Source organism: Homalodisca vitripennis, unplaced genomic scaffold (assembly GCF_021130785.1).
Source record: "Homalodisca vitripennis isolate AUS2020 unplaced genomic scaffold, UT_GWSS_2.1 ScUCBcl_789;HRSCAF=3507, whole genome shotgun sequence".
Taxonomy (NCBI): domain Eukaryota; kingdom Metazoa; phylum Arthropoda; class Insecta; order Hemiptera; family Cicadellidae; genus Homalodisca; species Homalodisca vitripennis.
Window position 1 is genome coordinate 98,425 of NW_025776921.1, and position 18,049 is coordinate 116,473.

The window sequence follows — 18,049 nt, forward strand, 5'->3', positions numbered from 1 at the left end:
ACCAATAATAAAATTGTCCCTCTTCTTCCTGGGAAATTGTGTTAAAGAAGGCCTATGTCTAGTTTCTACATTTAAGCTATTTTTTTGCTCTTGATACCGATGCAAATCTAACAATGATGAAATGTCCTCAGTGTTTAATAATTCCATAGTTGTCTGTCAAGTATAGTTGCAATTAAGCAGAACTAATGTGGAGTGATGAGTTTAAAAAAAAAAAAACAATTAGAGGTCATTGTTTATTATCTCATAGGTGTCATGTAATGTAGGAGGTGTTTGGAAACGTGATAACACAGGTATGGCAGTTGATAAAAAAAGTGGGATTGAATATGTGGTTGTATGACAACGAAGGTGTTAATACATGCTTAGGTCTTGGAACAGTATAGACATTTAATTTCTGTATATTCCTACCATCCGGGAGTCGCTGATCAGTGGGAGGATCAATGATTGAGAGCTTTACAAAAAACTAATTTAATGCTATTTGTATATTGCCAGCAACTTGTCTAAACAAATAGAAAAAGGGATAATACAGTATTAGCCAAAATAAACTGTACTGAAATGGTAATATCTTATTATGGTAAACGCAGTAACATTAAATATAGATTTTACCAATAAATACAAGTAAAAGGAAGCAAAATCGGTTAAACTCAGGCATTAACATGTTCAATATGACCCCGTTCACTTTCTAAGGTATTAAAAATGACACATAGCATTAGAAATCCACATTTATTTTAAAATTATATTAAATTATTACAATTAATAAAACATAGCAGCAAAGGCCATCAGAGAGCTGTCTGTCACTTGAACGTGTTCCACTATCATCGATGACTTAACATCACCCCAAGATGGCCACCAATGTTCCTTATCCAGCCAGAAATTTAGCATTGCCTGAAAGTTATGCAAGATGTATTTATTTTAATAGTAACTTAGGTAGGTGAAGGTACAATAGTATATATACATAATAGTAAATTATATGACAGGAATTCTATTTGAACAGCATTTTTTATCTCTTTCTCATCTTGGCCAACAGTTTTTGGTCTATTAGACGAGATAAATATTGAATGTGATCATTGCTTACATACAAAATACAAGCAAAATAAAGCTGACTACAGGGAATTTCTTCTGAAACTAACAAAGCAAAAGGAGGCTACTAGGATACTTCTAAAATCATTCTCTCAGACAAGCTCAAAAAATCCTATATCACAAACTTTTTATACAAACAATTAAAACCTTCTTGAGAAAATTTTGAATGAACATTGCTTGACGATTCCAGCCAAGAATCCCAGCATGACACCAGGAGCCAGGCAAACCTGTATGCAAAAACTGAACACCCACTTGACCGCGATCTACCAGAATTATCACCATATAACAGGAGAAAGACAAACCTGTAATAAAAAACCGAACAGTTTAAAAAAAAACCACTACCTATACCAACTTTGATACAAGCCGAAAGTCAACAACAGAAGGTAAGTGAATGTATATTTTTTTAAACTGGCAACTAACCAGAAAAAGAATAATGTGTTTAGTGTTTCGCTGCAAGCAGTCAGTATGCTACTAATAACGGGAAAATCCAACTAAAATTAAAAACAAACATGAAACTGAAGTCCCCTCCTATTACAGCAAAAAAGCTAGAAGGGAATGAACCACATATGAAAAATTTTTGGGAAAAAATATAAAACACTATCAACAGAAAAAAATAAACTTTAAACAATAGTGACGGACCCATCCAGCCCATGGGAAATTCAGACCTGAAATGAAATGAAAGTTCAATCTGGGGAAACTTCACAGGATTATTTTTTAGGGAACTCAACAAATGAGACGGAAACCCTACAGCACAAGAGTAATAGTAAACTGAAGATTACAAAAAAGAAGAAACTGAAAATATTTCATAAAAATGTAGACCATCTAAACAAACAAGACTTAGTAAATGATTTTCTACAAGTTGACTTCGATGTCATCAGCATAACTGAACATGGTCTCTAAACTACTTAACACCATGATTACTGGGTACGTCCCCAATAAGTACTTTTGCAGAGAGCAGCACACTAAAGGTGGAGTCGCAATCTATGTGAAACAGGATCTTGAACATGCTGCAGTTCCACTAAACTGAGCACATCACAGCAAATAACTTGTATGTGAGCTGTCTTCAGTTAAATTATCAATAAATAAAACAGTAATTTTTCTAATAGGCATTTATCAATCAGATAACGATTTTAATACTACCCTAGACTCGCTGACTAACCTTTTTGATGAAACACGAACATGGAATGGTACTGTCGTTGTAATGGGAGACATAAGTATAGACAGAGTTATTCAAAAAAAGAATAACACACTATTAAGGGAACATAATATGACATACAACATGAAGAGATTCCTTTTGCCACAAACTAGAATTACATCACATAGCGCTACACATACATAGACTTGGTCTGCACAAACTCACAAGCAGAGGAAGTTAATGTGTGTATCTTTAATACCTTCCGTGATAGTATGACTTGGCATCATATGAGCATATTTTCCATACTGTAAGTGACCACTGGCATCATTCTTTTTACTCAGACAAGGTGAGAATACCAGTAACTGCAATGTTGTACAGCAGTGAACTGTTTCATAATGGTGATGAACCATGTAAAAGTACTGGATCCATAGTTAAATCCGTGGGCCCTTTTTGCTTCATGCTGTTTAGTTCATTTTTTATTTTGGATTGTTTTAAACGAGTGAAGTTGAGAGCCATGATCAGATTGGATATGATTACCTTCTTATGTACTGTAACATCGACATTGCCAATCACTGTGTGTGAGATAAAGCAGTATGGAACTAGAAAATAAGCATTAATCTCACTGGCATAGGTAAACAGCCAGGCTAGCATAGCAACTGGCTAGGCAGGAGTGAGAGAGAAAGAGGCGGCATAGCTCTGAGTTGGCTGATGCCAGGGACGGTTGGTGATGCAGAACGACTGTGGCACAGTCAAGGTTATGTGGTAAGGTTTTCTAGACATCCTAGCCTATTTATTGTTTAGTAATGGTTATAAACAAAATCTGTGCGGCTTTTGGTGTTATGTGAGAGAATAATAATCATATTTGAGGAATCTACACTTTTAGGCCAGTTTTCCCCACATATACTGTACCACAAATATTAATTCTACAACAAGTATGCATAGGATCTTTTTTACATAATTTTATACTGAGTGATTTTTCACTACACTTATTAATGTTTGAGATATTTGCGAAAAATTGTACTTTTAAACCCTACTCTTCTTCTTAGCTCATCCCCACCACCGAGGAACTTTAGTATGTTTATCAGGACCTTTTAAGGTATCATTGCACCAATATTCAAAACTTAGAATGTTTTTCTCCTAATCACTGTTTTAATGGCTAATTTCACTGAGCTAAGACTTACCTTAAGTTTGAAATTGGTCCAAGGCTTCACCCTGTCCTTGTTGATACAGCCATCTGGAAAATCTCTAGAACCACCTACTGACACTCCCATTGACAGGTAAAACTAAAAAACAAGAGATATTAGTAAATCTGTTATGTTCTGAAGGTGCCCAACTTAAGTTCTAAAAGAATATGGCCCCATAAGGCCTACATATAGGTCAGAATTATAGGTTTTAAGGGATACAGAAGTTTGTAATTAATTTAGAATACAATATCATAATACAGATATTCTATTGGTATAAATACTCAAACTCGCATAGAAATACTTAATACAAGAGACAAAAATGCCTACTAAATTCTATAGGTATTGGGAACTACTTAATCTTTCAGTGCTGAGGATTGCTTAAGCTATGGTCTGTACTAATGGAGTCATTGACATCAACACTATTAAGTTTTTAATAGCATATCCTTCTTTTTATTTATCTTTCTATATTATAGAGCATAGTTGTTTTAAACAATAGAAAAAATGTATAGGTACATTAGTTGAAGGTCAGAACTTCTTTTTTAGTTTCAAAAATAAACAATATTTTAACCTACATTTTTTAATTTTTTACAACATGGTAAAAATTAGAAGAAAATATGTTGAAAAATAAACATATATTTTGCACCAGAGGTGATAAAGTTACATGGCACTAAAAGGGTTAAATTTATATTGTTGTCTCTGATATTAAATAGCACAGGGTAACAAAATGCATACTATAATATCACAAAGTCAATATCATATGTAGCAATGTGGCAGACGCGTAAGAACACATAACCAGATTGAGAGCAGTCTGTTCAATATAGAGCCGCGGTTAAGGTGTCAAACATACACCCCTTAATTGATAATACTTGAACAGAACGAGGCAAAGAGCTCATCCTGAGGGAGTTAGTGAAACATGTAATACAAGAAATTTAATATGAAATTCTCTTGCAATTGTGGTGTGGTACTTGTGTCATCATAACAATGCTAATGTTGGGTCAGATTCCTAATATTTCAAATAAACCTTAAAACCCAAAATTGTAGACATTTCCTGTCATGTCTTACATCAGTATCAAAGGGAGCTATTCTGGATCCTGTTTTCCAGGCAGACAACTCATCATCCCTGAAGCCAAGCAGTTCAGTGAGTCTGACACCAGGTGGCAGCAGTGCTTGTTGGGGCTGGCCATCAACATAAAATAACAGGTTGTCTGGAACATAAGTGAAAGTGGAGGAAATTAGCTTGTGCACAAAATAATTCTGTTTGATTAAAAGACGGTATTATCATTTTTGATTATTGATTTTAATTGAATTGAAAATCTATTTATACAATATACAAGATTATACACATCAAATAGCATCAAAACGATTAACAGTATTAAACTAATTATATTACATAATTGGATTGTTGGGATGTCTTTTCCTCTTTTATTGTAATTATAAATGTCTTTTGGTTTGTGAAGAAATCCAAGTTATTTTAAAAATTTAAAATAGTTTTATATATGTGTGAACAAGGAGTAACTATTTAAAAATCCCAATTCAGTAAAATGTGTCTCGCAAGAATCTCTTATGTCAAATTTTAAAATTATTCTAATAGCACTACTTTTGCAACTGTAAAATTGAATCCATTCATTTGTATGTGATCTCTAACTTAATTCTTTGCTTTGTTATGAAGGTGAACATTTTAAAATATAACTAATAGCTTATTCCAATAATATTTATGGTAGACTTGAATTTTTTCTATACCTTGAAATATCACACATAATTACATGAAGTTTTCTTAAATTACTGAAGAATAAAATGTTGTATTAAACTTGTAGAGAATTAAAGTTTTAGATATATGTTTTACACAAATTCTTCTATTGTTACAACAACTATCAAACTGCAAGTATGTTGTACTATAACAAATTTCTTCACAAGAAACCAATCATGTAGTATCTTCCAAAGGAAACTTCAGCATTCCTTTTTTAATGGACTACACATTAGATTTATATTAGAATGGGGGGGGGGAGAAAATATATTGAAGCTTAAATATTCAAACAATGTACTGAAAGGCAAACATAAAATTGTTTTACTGTTGCAGTACCTATATTTGTTTTATATAATATTACTTCACATTGATTAAAACAGTGTTATTCCAAAGTGTAGTAATATTAATGTGTTGAATAGCCTGAAATGTAAACGTCTTTATTCACTCATAATGACAATTTCCTCTTGAGTTTAGAAATTTGAAATGGTTTAGGTATAAACCAAAATATTGAAGCCAAAATATTGTTCAACTTAATAGATAGACAATTTCTACTTGTTTATGTAAGATATGTCTATCACAATAATTACCAGGAGTCCAGATCAGAGTGTAGTTGTGAGGGTGACTGTACCAGCTGTCAGATATCCTATTCAAAACTGAGTGACTTAAAACATTGCTTTCAGTTCCCACTAGAACACCACTCTCCAGGACAGAAGAACCCATGTCTTTCCCATTACAGGTCAGCTGTCTGTAAAATTACCAGGAGTTCAGAACAGTGCAGTGTGGGGGTGACTATACCAGCTGTCATATCTATATAATATATAAAAATGAATGTTTGTATGTTTATCCTTTATGGAATCGTGAACTATTGGACCGATCATGATGAAAATTTGTACGTATATGTATTTTTCCACGGAAAAGGTTTATAAGCTATGCCCATCCCTTTCCCGATTCAGGATTCCGCCCCACTGGTTACAGAAATACCCATAAGAAATGCATTGCAGCAAACATATGTTAACGTCTTTTCAAATTTTTAATCAGCTGTTCTTTGTAAAACATATATTACACTTATAGTTTTAAAGCATAGAGTAAGCTTAAGAGAAACGACAAATTTTGTTTAAACTGTTTCTGCAATCACTGTTAAACATAGACTTTACTATCCAGATAATACAATTCAAATTTGACGTAAAAATTCACCTTTAACTGCAATATTTATTTAATATAAACCATGCTCATGCTTGATCAGAAGAGCAATGCAGATATCATAATTACTATCTTACGTTGGCTACAAATATAAAGAATGTTATAAAATCAACCTTAGTTGTTTTTTTTGACAGAAGTATGGTTCTCAAAACTCCGTGTGTACATATTCTCTCGATCGAGACAACAAAGCAAGCTCAATCGTGGCATCGGAGATATAACTAATTTAATCTAAAATTTATTATAGTAAAAAAAAAAATTTACTAAGTAATATAAGGACTTCGGTTCTTAAGATTTGCGTGCGAAGCCGTGGGTAACAGCTAGATAGAGGCAGGAATATGGTACATACCTTCATAATACGCCCAAGAGGCTCACGATGGAACGACTATCAATTATCTCAGCAATGTTTAGAATGTGATAGAAAAAGAATAAGTGAATATAGTGTACTGTTTTCAACGGGAAATTGCGTGCGAAGCCCGCGGGCAACTTTTGCAAAAAATTATTGAAATGCGCAGCAAAGCGCGCCGGGGCCCGCTAGTATACTATTAAAAACTGAGTGACTTGTAACATTGCTTTTAGTTCTTACCAGAACTCTACTGCCCAGACAGAGGAACCAATATTTTTCCCTCTTCAGATTAGCTCTCTGTAATATTTCCAGTAAATTAGTGTATTTGTGATACTAGCTCTGCCATACGTTATATAGTAAATATATTTTAAAAAGTTTATGTTTGAATTGTGAAGTGATTTATTTAAATAAGAAATAAAGTTATTCAAAACACAATTATTTTTATTATTCTGATCTCCTAGTATAAAATCCAAGAAACAATTGAAGATTATATTAATTGTAACAGTTTTTGAGGATAAAATCAACACAATACTACATACCGGTTACCTCGAGACATAGCCACTCGCACCTTCCCTGATTGATAACTGCTGCCATAACTCTGGTCTTTAGGCATGAGCCACAACTCTGCAACAATAGTGCACTGTATGTTTACATATATTTACTTGAAATGGCATATACATTTCAGTATGTGGTATGATATAATAGGTATGCTTTGGTCTCAATTTTAAAGTGAGCAGTACGTTTCAAAGATTAAAATCTGTTCTCTTCGTAAGGGGATCAAGGCATAAGGTTTACCAAGCACAAAAATTAAAACTACCTATTCAAATATTTCTTTCTTTCTAAGATTGAAAAAGAAAAAAAAAAAAAAAAAAAAAAAAAATGTAGTTGAACTCATCAAAGTCTAACTTGACAACAGAACAAGTTCTGGATTGAAAAATATTCAAGCATGTGCCTGTAAATCCAGAGCAGTCAGCATAAGCACAAATCATGCCACAAGCACACTGCATGCACAAATGATGCACACACAAGAAGTTTAGAGGCTGCACAATGTTTGTCTCAATACATAAAACTAGCAGTTACCCATGGCTTCGCACACAATTTCCTACTGAAAAACTGGGACATAGTGGACTTATTTTTTTTTAACGTCATCCTTAAACTCCTGAGATAAATGGTAGTTACTGAAAGATATTCCAACCTCATGACCTATTTAAATTTAAAGAGCAGCTTTAGGGAACTCTAAAGTCGGTTGGTTACCTGTGAAATGAATCAAATTTCTCTCTAATGTTCTATGATTATTTACTGAATGGCTTCAACAATTGAACTATTTTAGGCTGGTGTAGAGGAATCATAAATTCAAAGTCCTTAGCTTTCAGTCAATGCACTTACGATGTAATAAATGGTGGGGCTCAATGTATGTAATATTGAAACAGAAAATGTATTATTAATATTTAGTATTGTTCTTGTTCTTTTTCTTATAACTTTATTCAGTAGCTTGATGTTTTTGAGTTTCAAATTTGGATTGATATTAATATAGAGAAGCGAATGATTAATACATAATCATTAGCTTGCAAAATCAATTAGTGTGGACACCAAAATGAAAGTTACCTGGTACTATCCAGTCTCCCGCTGGTAGCCTAGCCCTTATTTGCACAATTCCATAGCGGAAGCTAAAGCTATTGCGTGTATGTATCCTGGCAGAGCGGACAGGAGGTAGGATGTTGTAGGAGAATGCTGACAGCTCACACTCTCGGCTGTTAGCCAGTCCGGTACAACTGAGGGCAAACAAGAGAACTAGATACAGATCAAACATGCAAAGGTATAAAATGAGGTATTGAGAACTAGATATATATACATATATATATATATATATATGTACTTGTGAACAAAATTTTATCCTGGTTTGCACAAATTCAATAGAGCTATAAAAATAGGCTACAGAATTTTAATGAACTTACCCTTAACTGACAAATTATTGTCCAGGCCACAATATAATAGTATTTAGGAGACATCAAAATTTTAAGAATATGCTTGTAAGGCCCAAAATTAATGTTGGTAAAATAATCAACATTTATATTTTGGCTGTGAACCATGTCATATATCACATCGTGGTATTTAAAAAATTATGGATAAGACCGATCAGTTCAAAAGTAGTGTCACTAAGAAGACAGATTTCTGGTGAATTGGACTGAACCTCAAGCAATGCAATTTACCAGCTTACCTGTAGGTTTTGTCCCAAGGACTACATTGGACAAACCTTAAACTCTTTTCGGGTAAGAATGATCGGTCACCGTGTTTCTATTAATCACAAAGATGGAAAAAACCAGTAACTTTACATGCTACTGGTAAAAGCTTTAACTCAAAGCTATAAGCAAAATTATAACTATAGCTCTCGAAAAGATTTGAATCTAAGGAATTATGAGTTGGCATATCATATTAAAATCGAAACAACCACAGTGGACAACACCTGTTCACTAAATTATTGTTTTTCACTTGAATCCTCAGATTCTGATCTACAAAATTTACCTAATTTCAAAATTATATTATGTAATATTACTTTAAAAAATCATAACAACTAATCAAAATTTATTTGAATGCAAAACTGTTATTTAGACTACATTGAGAAAGTTTGTTATCAGGTGTTTCTTTTTTTGCTATTTTTATTCAGTGTAAGTTTATACTTGTGTACTTGAGAAAGTTGTAATAACGACATAGTTTAACAGATTTGACAGTCTGATTGAATACCTGATACATTTTATTCAATATCATAGATCCACTGATCAAGTTTTTAAAAAAGGTTTAAAACTTAGATTGAACCTAATAATTTTTATCAATTTGATTCCAGATTTTACATTTTACTTTTTATTTATTCACATATCCCTTTGAATAAATGAATAGGCTGATAAAACAGTCATTTGACATTTTGATGATTTGATTCATCATGTTTTTCTGCTTAAAATACACTTTTGCCCTCCCTCACTCATCCTGCAAAAATGAGGTACTGAAACTAAAATTGGCAATCAAATTGTGTAGTAATTGACATTCAATGTTTTATATGTCTAGTTTTTTAAAGATTTAATCTGTTTTGAGAAAACAGATTAAATCACTTTTCAGACAGAATATGTAAAAATCACTTTTACATATTCAAATAATTCTGTAAGGATTTCAAATTATCTTAATTTAATACTTTTGGATATAATCCAATAAATGCCACTCAATTGTTAGTAAATAAACCAATTGTGAATAGTTATAACAAACTAAAATTAAGTTTCTGCCCTAGTCCATGACAAGATGATAAAACATTAGTGTATTGTAATTATATTTCGGTTATGAACATTTGGAAGAACTAACCTTTATAGAAAAAACAAGTCCCAAAATATTAAACTACCAAAGGGCTTACTCACACCTTAGTATGAACATTTCAAAAATTGTATTGGTGATAAGCCAGATACAGTAAATGCTATTAAATGAAATTTTGCTCCACATTATTTTTTGCTCGTATAGTTTAAACATTTTAATCTCTAAGATTCACACTCTTATTAATAATATTAAATTAATTTAAAAAGTTGAGTCTAACCTATTCAGTTTAATATGCCCTTGTTCCACATCCCTATCTGAGAGAACGACAGGCTTTATAATCAATTTTCCATCCCTCTGGAATGAGTTGGCGGGTAAGGAATTAAAAGTTACGAATTCATAATCCTGAAAACATACATTTTAGTGATATAAGAGATTATATACAACAGGTAATCAAATAAATCAGAAATATGACACCTCAAAGTATACATCTTTTTAAATTAACCAAACTTTTGCATGCCTATCAAAGAAGTCTTCTATATACTGGGTGTTTCAGACTATACTGTGGTTGAACTATATTACATGTTTGTAATATTGTTTTGATGTTTCAATCGATTACACTTTTTTATTACATAAACAGGTTGAAACCGTGACCAATTTGTTGAAGGTTACTTTGGAAGTCCATGAAATGCGTAGTAATGGTCAATATCAAGTTTTTCAGATATACCATGTATGAGTGTGCTCATGAAATTCAACTTTAATGAATCATATATATTGTATATCTATATGTTTTTATTCTACACAATTTTGCTGACTGACCATTGGTTAAAAGCAAAAAAACTGTAATATAATATTTAGATTGACTATAATGTAGTGTTCAACGTTACATTTGACAACATTTGTCTATCTAATATTACTTTTATTTTTTATTTACCTCGACTAGCCCTCTCAGGATTAGGGGTCCACTGCAGCTCTAACATTGCTTACATTGAATAACATGTATTGTTTACTTCAAAGGAATGTTTAATTCGTTAACTTTATATACATCAACACTAATAAATTATGATGACAATAAAAAAAGAAAACTGAGAGAAACTATTAATAAGCTCACACAGTAGTATTGATCTATATTTTATATTTATGTGGATAGAAGAAGCAATACGCAAAACAATTTTTTAGAGACAGAAGATAAATGAGGTAAGATGATAACAGATCTTTTAAAAGTGAATTGAGCACACAAGTCACTTCGGAAGAGAAATTAGATTACCATCACTAACAGATCATATAAAATTAATATTGGTTTTCCAGACTTAAATACCTTAGATGTACCATACATGAGTGTGACGATCTCTATTAGTTTATTATGTGAATATCAAGTTGGCAATTACAGTCAGTTAATTATTATTGCAGCTTTAAATTCACTTATATTTACTTATTATATTTTCATTAATACGAGTATATAACCATTTGAAAGGATCATTGGTGCAAGTAAATAAAGTAAAGTAGAATTTAGAATATTATTTTATTTTGGAATATTAAATTAGATAAAAATATTGTGTTACTGCAGTAGGTAATGTTAAATAATAATTTGCAGGAAACCAAAATGAAACATTGCAATTGTTAATTCAATAGTGATTCTTTTCAGCCTTAGTCAGTAGGAAAAATTATGGATTTTTCTTTAGAGTATGAAAGTAATTTGTCATGAAGCATATGATTTAAATTGTGCTAAACCTGTTACTTTATTTTAAACAGCATAGTATTCTTCATTCTATCAATTCAGTTCCTTTGTATGTTCCTTACAGCACTACTCCTCTTCAATACCTCCTTTCTTCAATATCTACAATTCCTTTAGGACCTCTCCTACAGGAATTCAAACCTAAATTCCATAGATTGCAATTGGCCTTTAAAATAACAAAAATAAGTTATTACGTTCTAGAATTTAGAATGATTTTTTTATTATAATATTTATAATATAGTATATACCTCATTCATCAGAAGAGTTTTAAAGTACTACCTACAGTAATTTTAATATATTAATTTGTATGGATTAACCAAGCTATGTAGAGATAAATATGCAAAATTAAATTTTACATAGTTCTTAAATTTTTCAGTCACTCTCAGAAAAATATGTGTTTCCTTATTTTTTACTATCTCATAACATTTTCAAAATAAAGAAGTTGAATTTTTTTTAACAAATAAGCTTTGTAAATTCAATTGATTAATGACTATACCACATTTAATAACGACTGAATTTAGCATAATACTACAAAATGTCTAGTTTTATTTACTGACAGGTGTATCTGCTATCTTGATCTCGTGTTTCCAATGTGGATGTAGTGTGCTATTGGAGAAGGTATCTATGAACAGAGTGGCACCGCGACAAGCGGGCTTACCATTCATCAGAGTCACTGATGGCTCACATGGTGAAACTTTGTCTGGTGGAGACACACCTGGGGAACATACCAATGCCAACTTAATCAGTTGAAACAAAAGCTTGTTAAATGGATTGAGTTTTATCAGCAGAAAAGAAATTATTACTAATTACGGTAACGCATTTGATACAAAACCAAATTATTTTTTAACATTACTACATATTTTTAGAACAAGAAGTGAGGAAACTACTTATTACAGTAAAACCCATACAATCCCTGAAGTGACAGGATATTTGGTAGGACTGCCTCCAGCCATGATCCCTTGGAACATTAACCATCATGAGGGATGTTGGGCACTATCTCAGTCATGCAGTCATTGAGAAGGGGAGGCTCTTACTATGTCAGCCTCTACTAGTTAAAGCAGGCAGGGAAATGATCTCCCTCATGTTCAGGCTTGCAAAAACCTAACCAACAATCATCCTCCACAGTAAACTAAACTTATTGATCTATTTATAGCTTCACCCTAATATCTCAACTTTTGCGGTTAGTGATGTCGAGGGATACCACTTGTCAACATCCATTGGGTTTTCAAGATGTAAGTGACAAAATTAGTTTTTGCTGTATCTAGTGAAGGTTCTACAAGCAGGTATAAACACAGCCAGAAGTATAATCTGTCCCCTTCCCTGAATGAACACAAACTACTAATTGAAATATTGTATTCAAATGGACACTTATGACTTACTGTCACCATTGCCAGTGCGGTATACAGCTATTCGCCAGTTACCACCACATATCTCCGAGCTGTCTCCTGAACAGATGGAGTTACATTCACTGTCTGGAGAATTGAGAGAAGAACTTGGGCGAGTGTTACCACAGAAACATTCCCTCCTGTACAAACATTTGTGTTTTTCAGCACTATTGACTTTAAATAGTAATATAAAGTATTACAGTAAATTTATATTTTTAGTCACCTGAAGGTGGAATCTTTGATTTCGAAAGGCCTCACACAAAATACAAATTTACACTGGATTCATTAAATCAATTCAATTTATTCATTAAATTTAAAATCTTTCCAACTGCTCCAAGAATCTTCATTCAATATGTTCGTAATATGTTGAAATCTCATAATTATGCCAGAACTGAGTTTGTTTGCAATTTATTAATTCTCTTATATGAAATATTTGCTAATGCTTAGCTGAATCCCATGGTGTATATGCATCATTATTGAATTCATTATTGCCTATGTAGAAATTAAGCTTCATGCAAAATTCAAAGTCCAAGTTAGTTCGTTTTTGAGATATCGTGCAAACAGACAGAAATGAAATTTTTCCAGCCTCCCGAGTGATAGCCATCGATAATGCTCAGCCAATAACTTCTAAAACATAACGTTAAATATGAATAATGGTAAATACATTAAAAAACCATTGCTCTGACACACCAAAGTCAAACTTCACATAACAAATTGTATATCAAAACCATTACCTGAAAAAAAAAAACAGTAGCAGTCGTGGGACTGCCGATAGAAGTGAAAACGGAACTATTAAGTTGAGAGTAATTAAAACTATATGCAAAAATTATATGAAATTTTTTTATGTTTTATTTATTAGTTACATATGATGGGTTAAACAAATCATGAACAAAATATAAATACAAAGTGGTTGAAAAAAATAATTAATTATACAATTATCTTAAACCAATATCTTAATAAAAACAATAAATGAAACATATTTCATAGAATCTAAAATTATTATAACATTTTTTTAATTTTCCAATTTTAAAATCCACAAAAAAATATTATCAAATAACTAGAAATCTATTTTACCACGCTAGTAAGATAAATCTTATACCGTAATAATACTCATTTCATGATGAAGAGGTTAAATATTAATAAACATAGAATACAAGTGAGTAAACACCGAGAGTGAACAACAGTGAGTTGAACACCGTTGTAAATAATACAGTTATTGCTACGGATAAAGTATATAATTGCAATAACAATTAAACCCACAATATTTTTAAAACTAATAAATTAGTTAAATTAACTTGGTTCTTTCGTAAAGGTATTTTTTATTGCACAATAAACTAATTTATTGAGTTAATACGGTATCAGTGAGCCAATGCGCCAACTACAGTTCCGGCAGAAACGTTCACTCATCACTTCATACGCTACTACAGGCTAAACTAAACTTCCAATAAAAAAATGATAAATTACAAAAAAAATATTCATCTATTTTCACACAACTTTCTCGCTGACAAATTTTGTCTGACCAAAAAATATAAAAAATCCTCGCTTACTACTTTTTTTCTTGTCATTGTAAACGCTATGTAAAATGTAAACAATAATCAAAATTATTTCAAAATTTTTTTAATATTTAAAAATTGTAACCAATAGATTGCCAATATTAAGAGCTTTAATTTGACGCATCTTACAGAATTGTACGACATTGGCTTCACTTTTAAATCGCCGAGAGGAAGCTGTAAAGGTCACTGATTTTTCGCAGTCTGTTTTCATACTCCGCCGGGACAGTTTTAACACAGCGAGACTGACTTTTTCATGCAGGGGTTAGTAGTCCGCGGCCAAGTCTACGGTTAAAAAACACAGCGAGACTGACTTTTTCATGCAGGTTAGTATCATTAGCATGTCGGTGACGCGAACCGAGGATTTTACCCTCTACCAAAACGCTCAACGCGCCTAAAGAAGTTTTCACTTCAATAAAAACAATAAATAAAGGAAATACACAATAGAGAACATGATGCACACTGATGGCAAGATGAAACCTAATAGAAGTCCCACCACAATACAACAGATCCTGTAATAAAACACACAAAAGACAGGATAGTCGTGGTAGGGAGAACTGGTCAGATGCTTTTGGGATTTGTAATCCTGTTTCATATTATTGAACTCAAAGTACAATTTGATAATATTTCCTACTATAATATTTTTAAAACAGTTTTGTAACTACAGTGGACTGACTTCACAGAGTTGACTTGGACATTGGTCTACTGGTTCCATGTAAGTCTTGATTAATTTACCTCTAGTTATCATTGTATTGGGTTGGCATCATCAATCTTCATTTATGGTTTTCAGACCTGCATTGTTCAGCAGTTTTAGATTTGTCTACTTATCACTCCCTTGTATTGTCTTTGTGTTCTTAAATCTCACATTTAGTGGTCTTTATGTCTCTCCATATCATGGTCAGTGTTATGATTTTCTTAGTTTTTCTTTACTTTGTGTTAGGTTTTGATGTATATCTATTCTGTTAAGTAAGCACCATGTTTCTTTGTTAGTTATTGTAACTGTGTTGCATGCTTCATCTTGTTTTAAGTTTTGAACACTTTCACAAAATTAGTTTTCTTAATATAATGTTTAAATTTTTGTTGCACTTTGCAAATGTTTACTAACTGCTATCATTTTAAAATATCCATAAACAATAACCAACTTTAAGTAGAGAATATTAAAACATCTTGTTGTAAAATAATAAATCTTTTATTTGATAAAGACTTACTGGTACTCCACTCCAGCGAATAAGTAGCCAAGAGCCAAAACAATAGTTGAGACATCTACGAGGACTGTTTGTGTTGTCCAGGTCTGTCTTATATTGGTCCAACACTCTTGGTAGAGTTTCATCAATGAAACAACCGATCAGCTTACCTGTTGCTGAAACATCTTTGGAACGAAGATAACTGTTAAATTTTATGAAAGCGACACATACCTACTTCACCTGATGTAAGTATATTTAACCCTTTAAATGTTGAGTTGTGATTGTATGATTGAGGCAGTCACTATTAGTGGCCCTGCAACACTACCACTTGGAGAATTAGTAGACAAGCAGTATGTTGTCACTGAAAACTAATGAACCGATTTTTATGTTTGGACTGTCTCCAAAACAAAAGTCACTCATTTGACTGAATCCTTTAAAATTTTAATTTGAGTTGCATTTTATATAAAACTCAAATCTTGCTTATTTCCAACTTTACTTATATCACAGCATGTTATAAATTAATATTAATTAGTAAATTTTAACGGATTGGACAAAATAGTATATTGAATAATAAGAAAGTTTTTGTATAATACAAATTTATTTAACTTTCAGAATAATTAATTTTGACTGATAAAATAATAAATAAACTTCATGATGTTGCTAGAATTCAAACAACTAGATCCATAAATTTAAATTATTACCTGTAATTCCTGTGGAGTAAAGTGATAGTTTGCCAATGCCTCCACACCTTTTCTTGGTATCACCAGAACATGGGGATGAACATCCATCATCTCCAACCTTATTCTCACTCAAGCGATTATCTCCACAGTGGCATTCATTACTGGGAAGAATCAGACGTTACAAAAACATTTACAAACTTAGCAAGTATTGACAGATTAAACAACTGATTTAAGTATGAGTATAATTATCTACTTTAAAATCCAATTTTAGTTTCTCTAGGTTTGAATTTATGGGTTTGGGTTTTCAAGTTTAGGTCAAATGAACAAGCTTTATCTCTAAATCAGGTTTTATAAAACTTGGTTCAGTTCTTTTGAACTCTATTTTTAACTAGTTTTATTAACTACTAATGCACAAAAAACTTATAGTAAAAGCACTGTCAAAATGTAACAAAATTGGTACAGACGTTTGTCATCATGTTTTACTGAAAACCAAAACATGTTTCAGATTAGCTTCCCTCTTCAGATATAACAGTTCGCCATATGATCAACTGGTCAAATATGCTGTACCATAGTTCTAATTATTTATGCTGAATCGCGGTAGGAAGTAGGCTCTTGTTAACTAGACGTCGGTGCGTGGACATTGTTTGTTCAGTTAGACCGGTCAATCAGCTGATCGAGCTACAGTGATACGTTTCCGACCCGGCTCGCTGGAGAGAGGAGAGGGAGTCAGTCGAGTCTTGGAGTTTTCCACGAGAAGGTGTAACCCGGTCGAAGCTGAAGTTCTTTCTCTAACCCTATAGTTGGGATTTAGAGTAATTATTTTATCGTGTGTAAATTCAATTTCAAGTATTTAATTTTCTTTAGTGCGTTTTATTTTCTGATCTGCCTCCGTAATCTTCAAAGTAGTAAGTTCCGTACCAGCGTATAGTTAATATCTTTTATTTTTATAATACTGTAATTAAAATTTCTAAAGTTTCCCATCTTTCAGAGTCTGAAAATTTAATTCAATTTTTTTTGAAGTATTGTGAATTAAATTTTGGTCATAAAGTAAATATCAAGTTTTGTGTTATATTAATTTTGAGTATTTTGAGAAGAGAACTTTTTTATTTTGTTTTGTTAATTTAAACCATTTTTGGAGAAGTATACATTTTTAGTTTAATTTTAATTTTAATACCTTTTGATCAGACTCTTAATTAGATTTGTTTGATTGAGTGACATTTTGAAGAAAAATTGAATCAAAAGTTTGTAAACTTTGTTAACTTTTTGGTGAACTTAAATTTCGGAATAAATCAAGTATTTCCGAAAAGTTGTTCTAATTTATAAAGTATTAGCTCCATACAAATTCAATATATGTACTATAATAACGGTACATAATTTGCGCAACTCTGCTTTTTTCTTTTTGAGCATAAACTTGTACAACAGGTTATTTACAGGAAAGAACTTGTAAACTGGTATAAACTTGTATAATTCATGAAAGTGTGTGTAACTTGTATAAGACTTGTGTAAGACTTGTATAAACTTGAAAAGTGTGTATAAAC

General features: G+C 31.9%; 1 protein-coding gene across 1 annotated transcript; it reads right to left on the bottom strand.

Moving 5' to 3' along the window:
• Positions 1–750: 750 nt before the first annotated feature.
• On the bottom strand, positions 751–16,689 carry LOC124370995 (beta-1,3-glucan-binding protein-like; the record flags this gene model as incomplete). The annotated part of the gene is given in 12 exon segments (XM_046829305.1): positions 751–882; positions 3,394–3,495; positions 4,459–4,601; positions 5,728–5,885; positions 7,223–7,307; positions 8,289–8,455; positions 10,258–10,382; positions 12,270–12,427; positions 13,092–13,237; positions 15,856–15,893; positions 15,895–16,016; positions 16,533–16,689. Coding segments are annotated over 12 exon segments (1,533 nt in total), but the record flags the coding sequence as incomplete, so codon positions are not given.
• Positions 16,690–18,049: the final 1,360 nt, after the last annotated feature.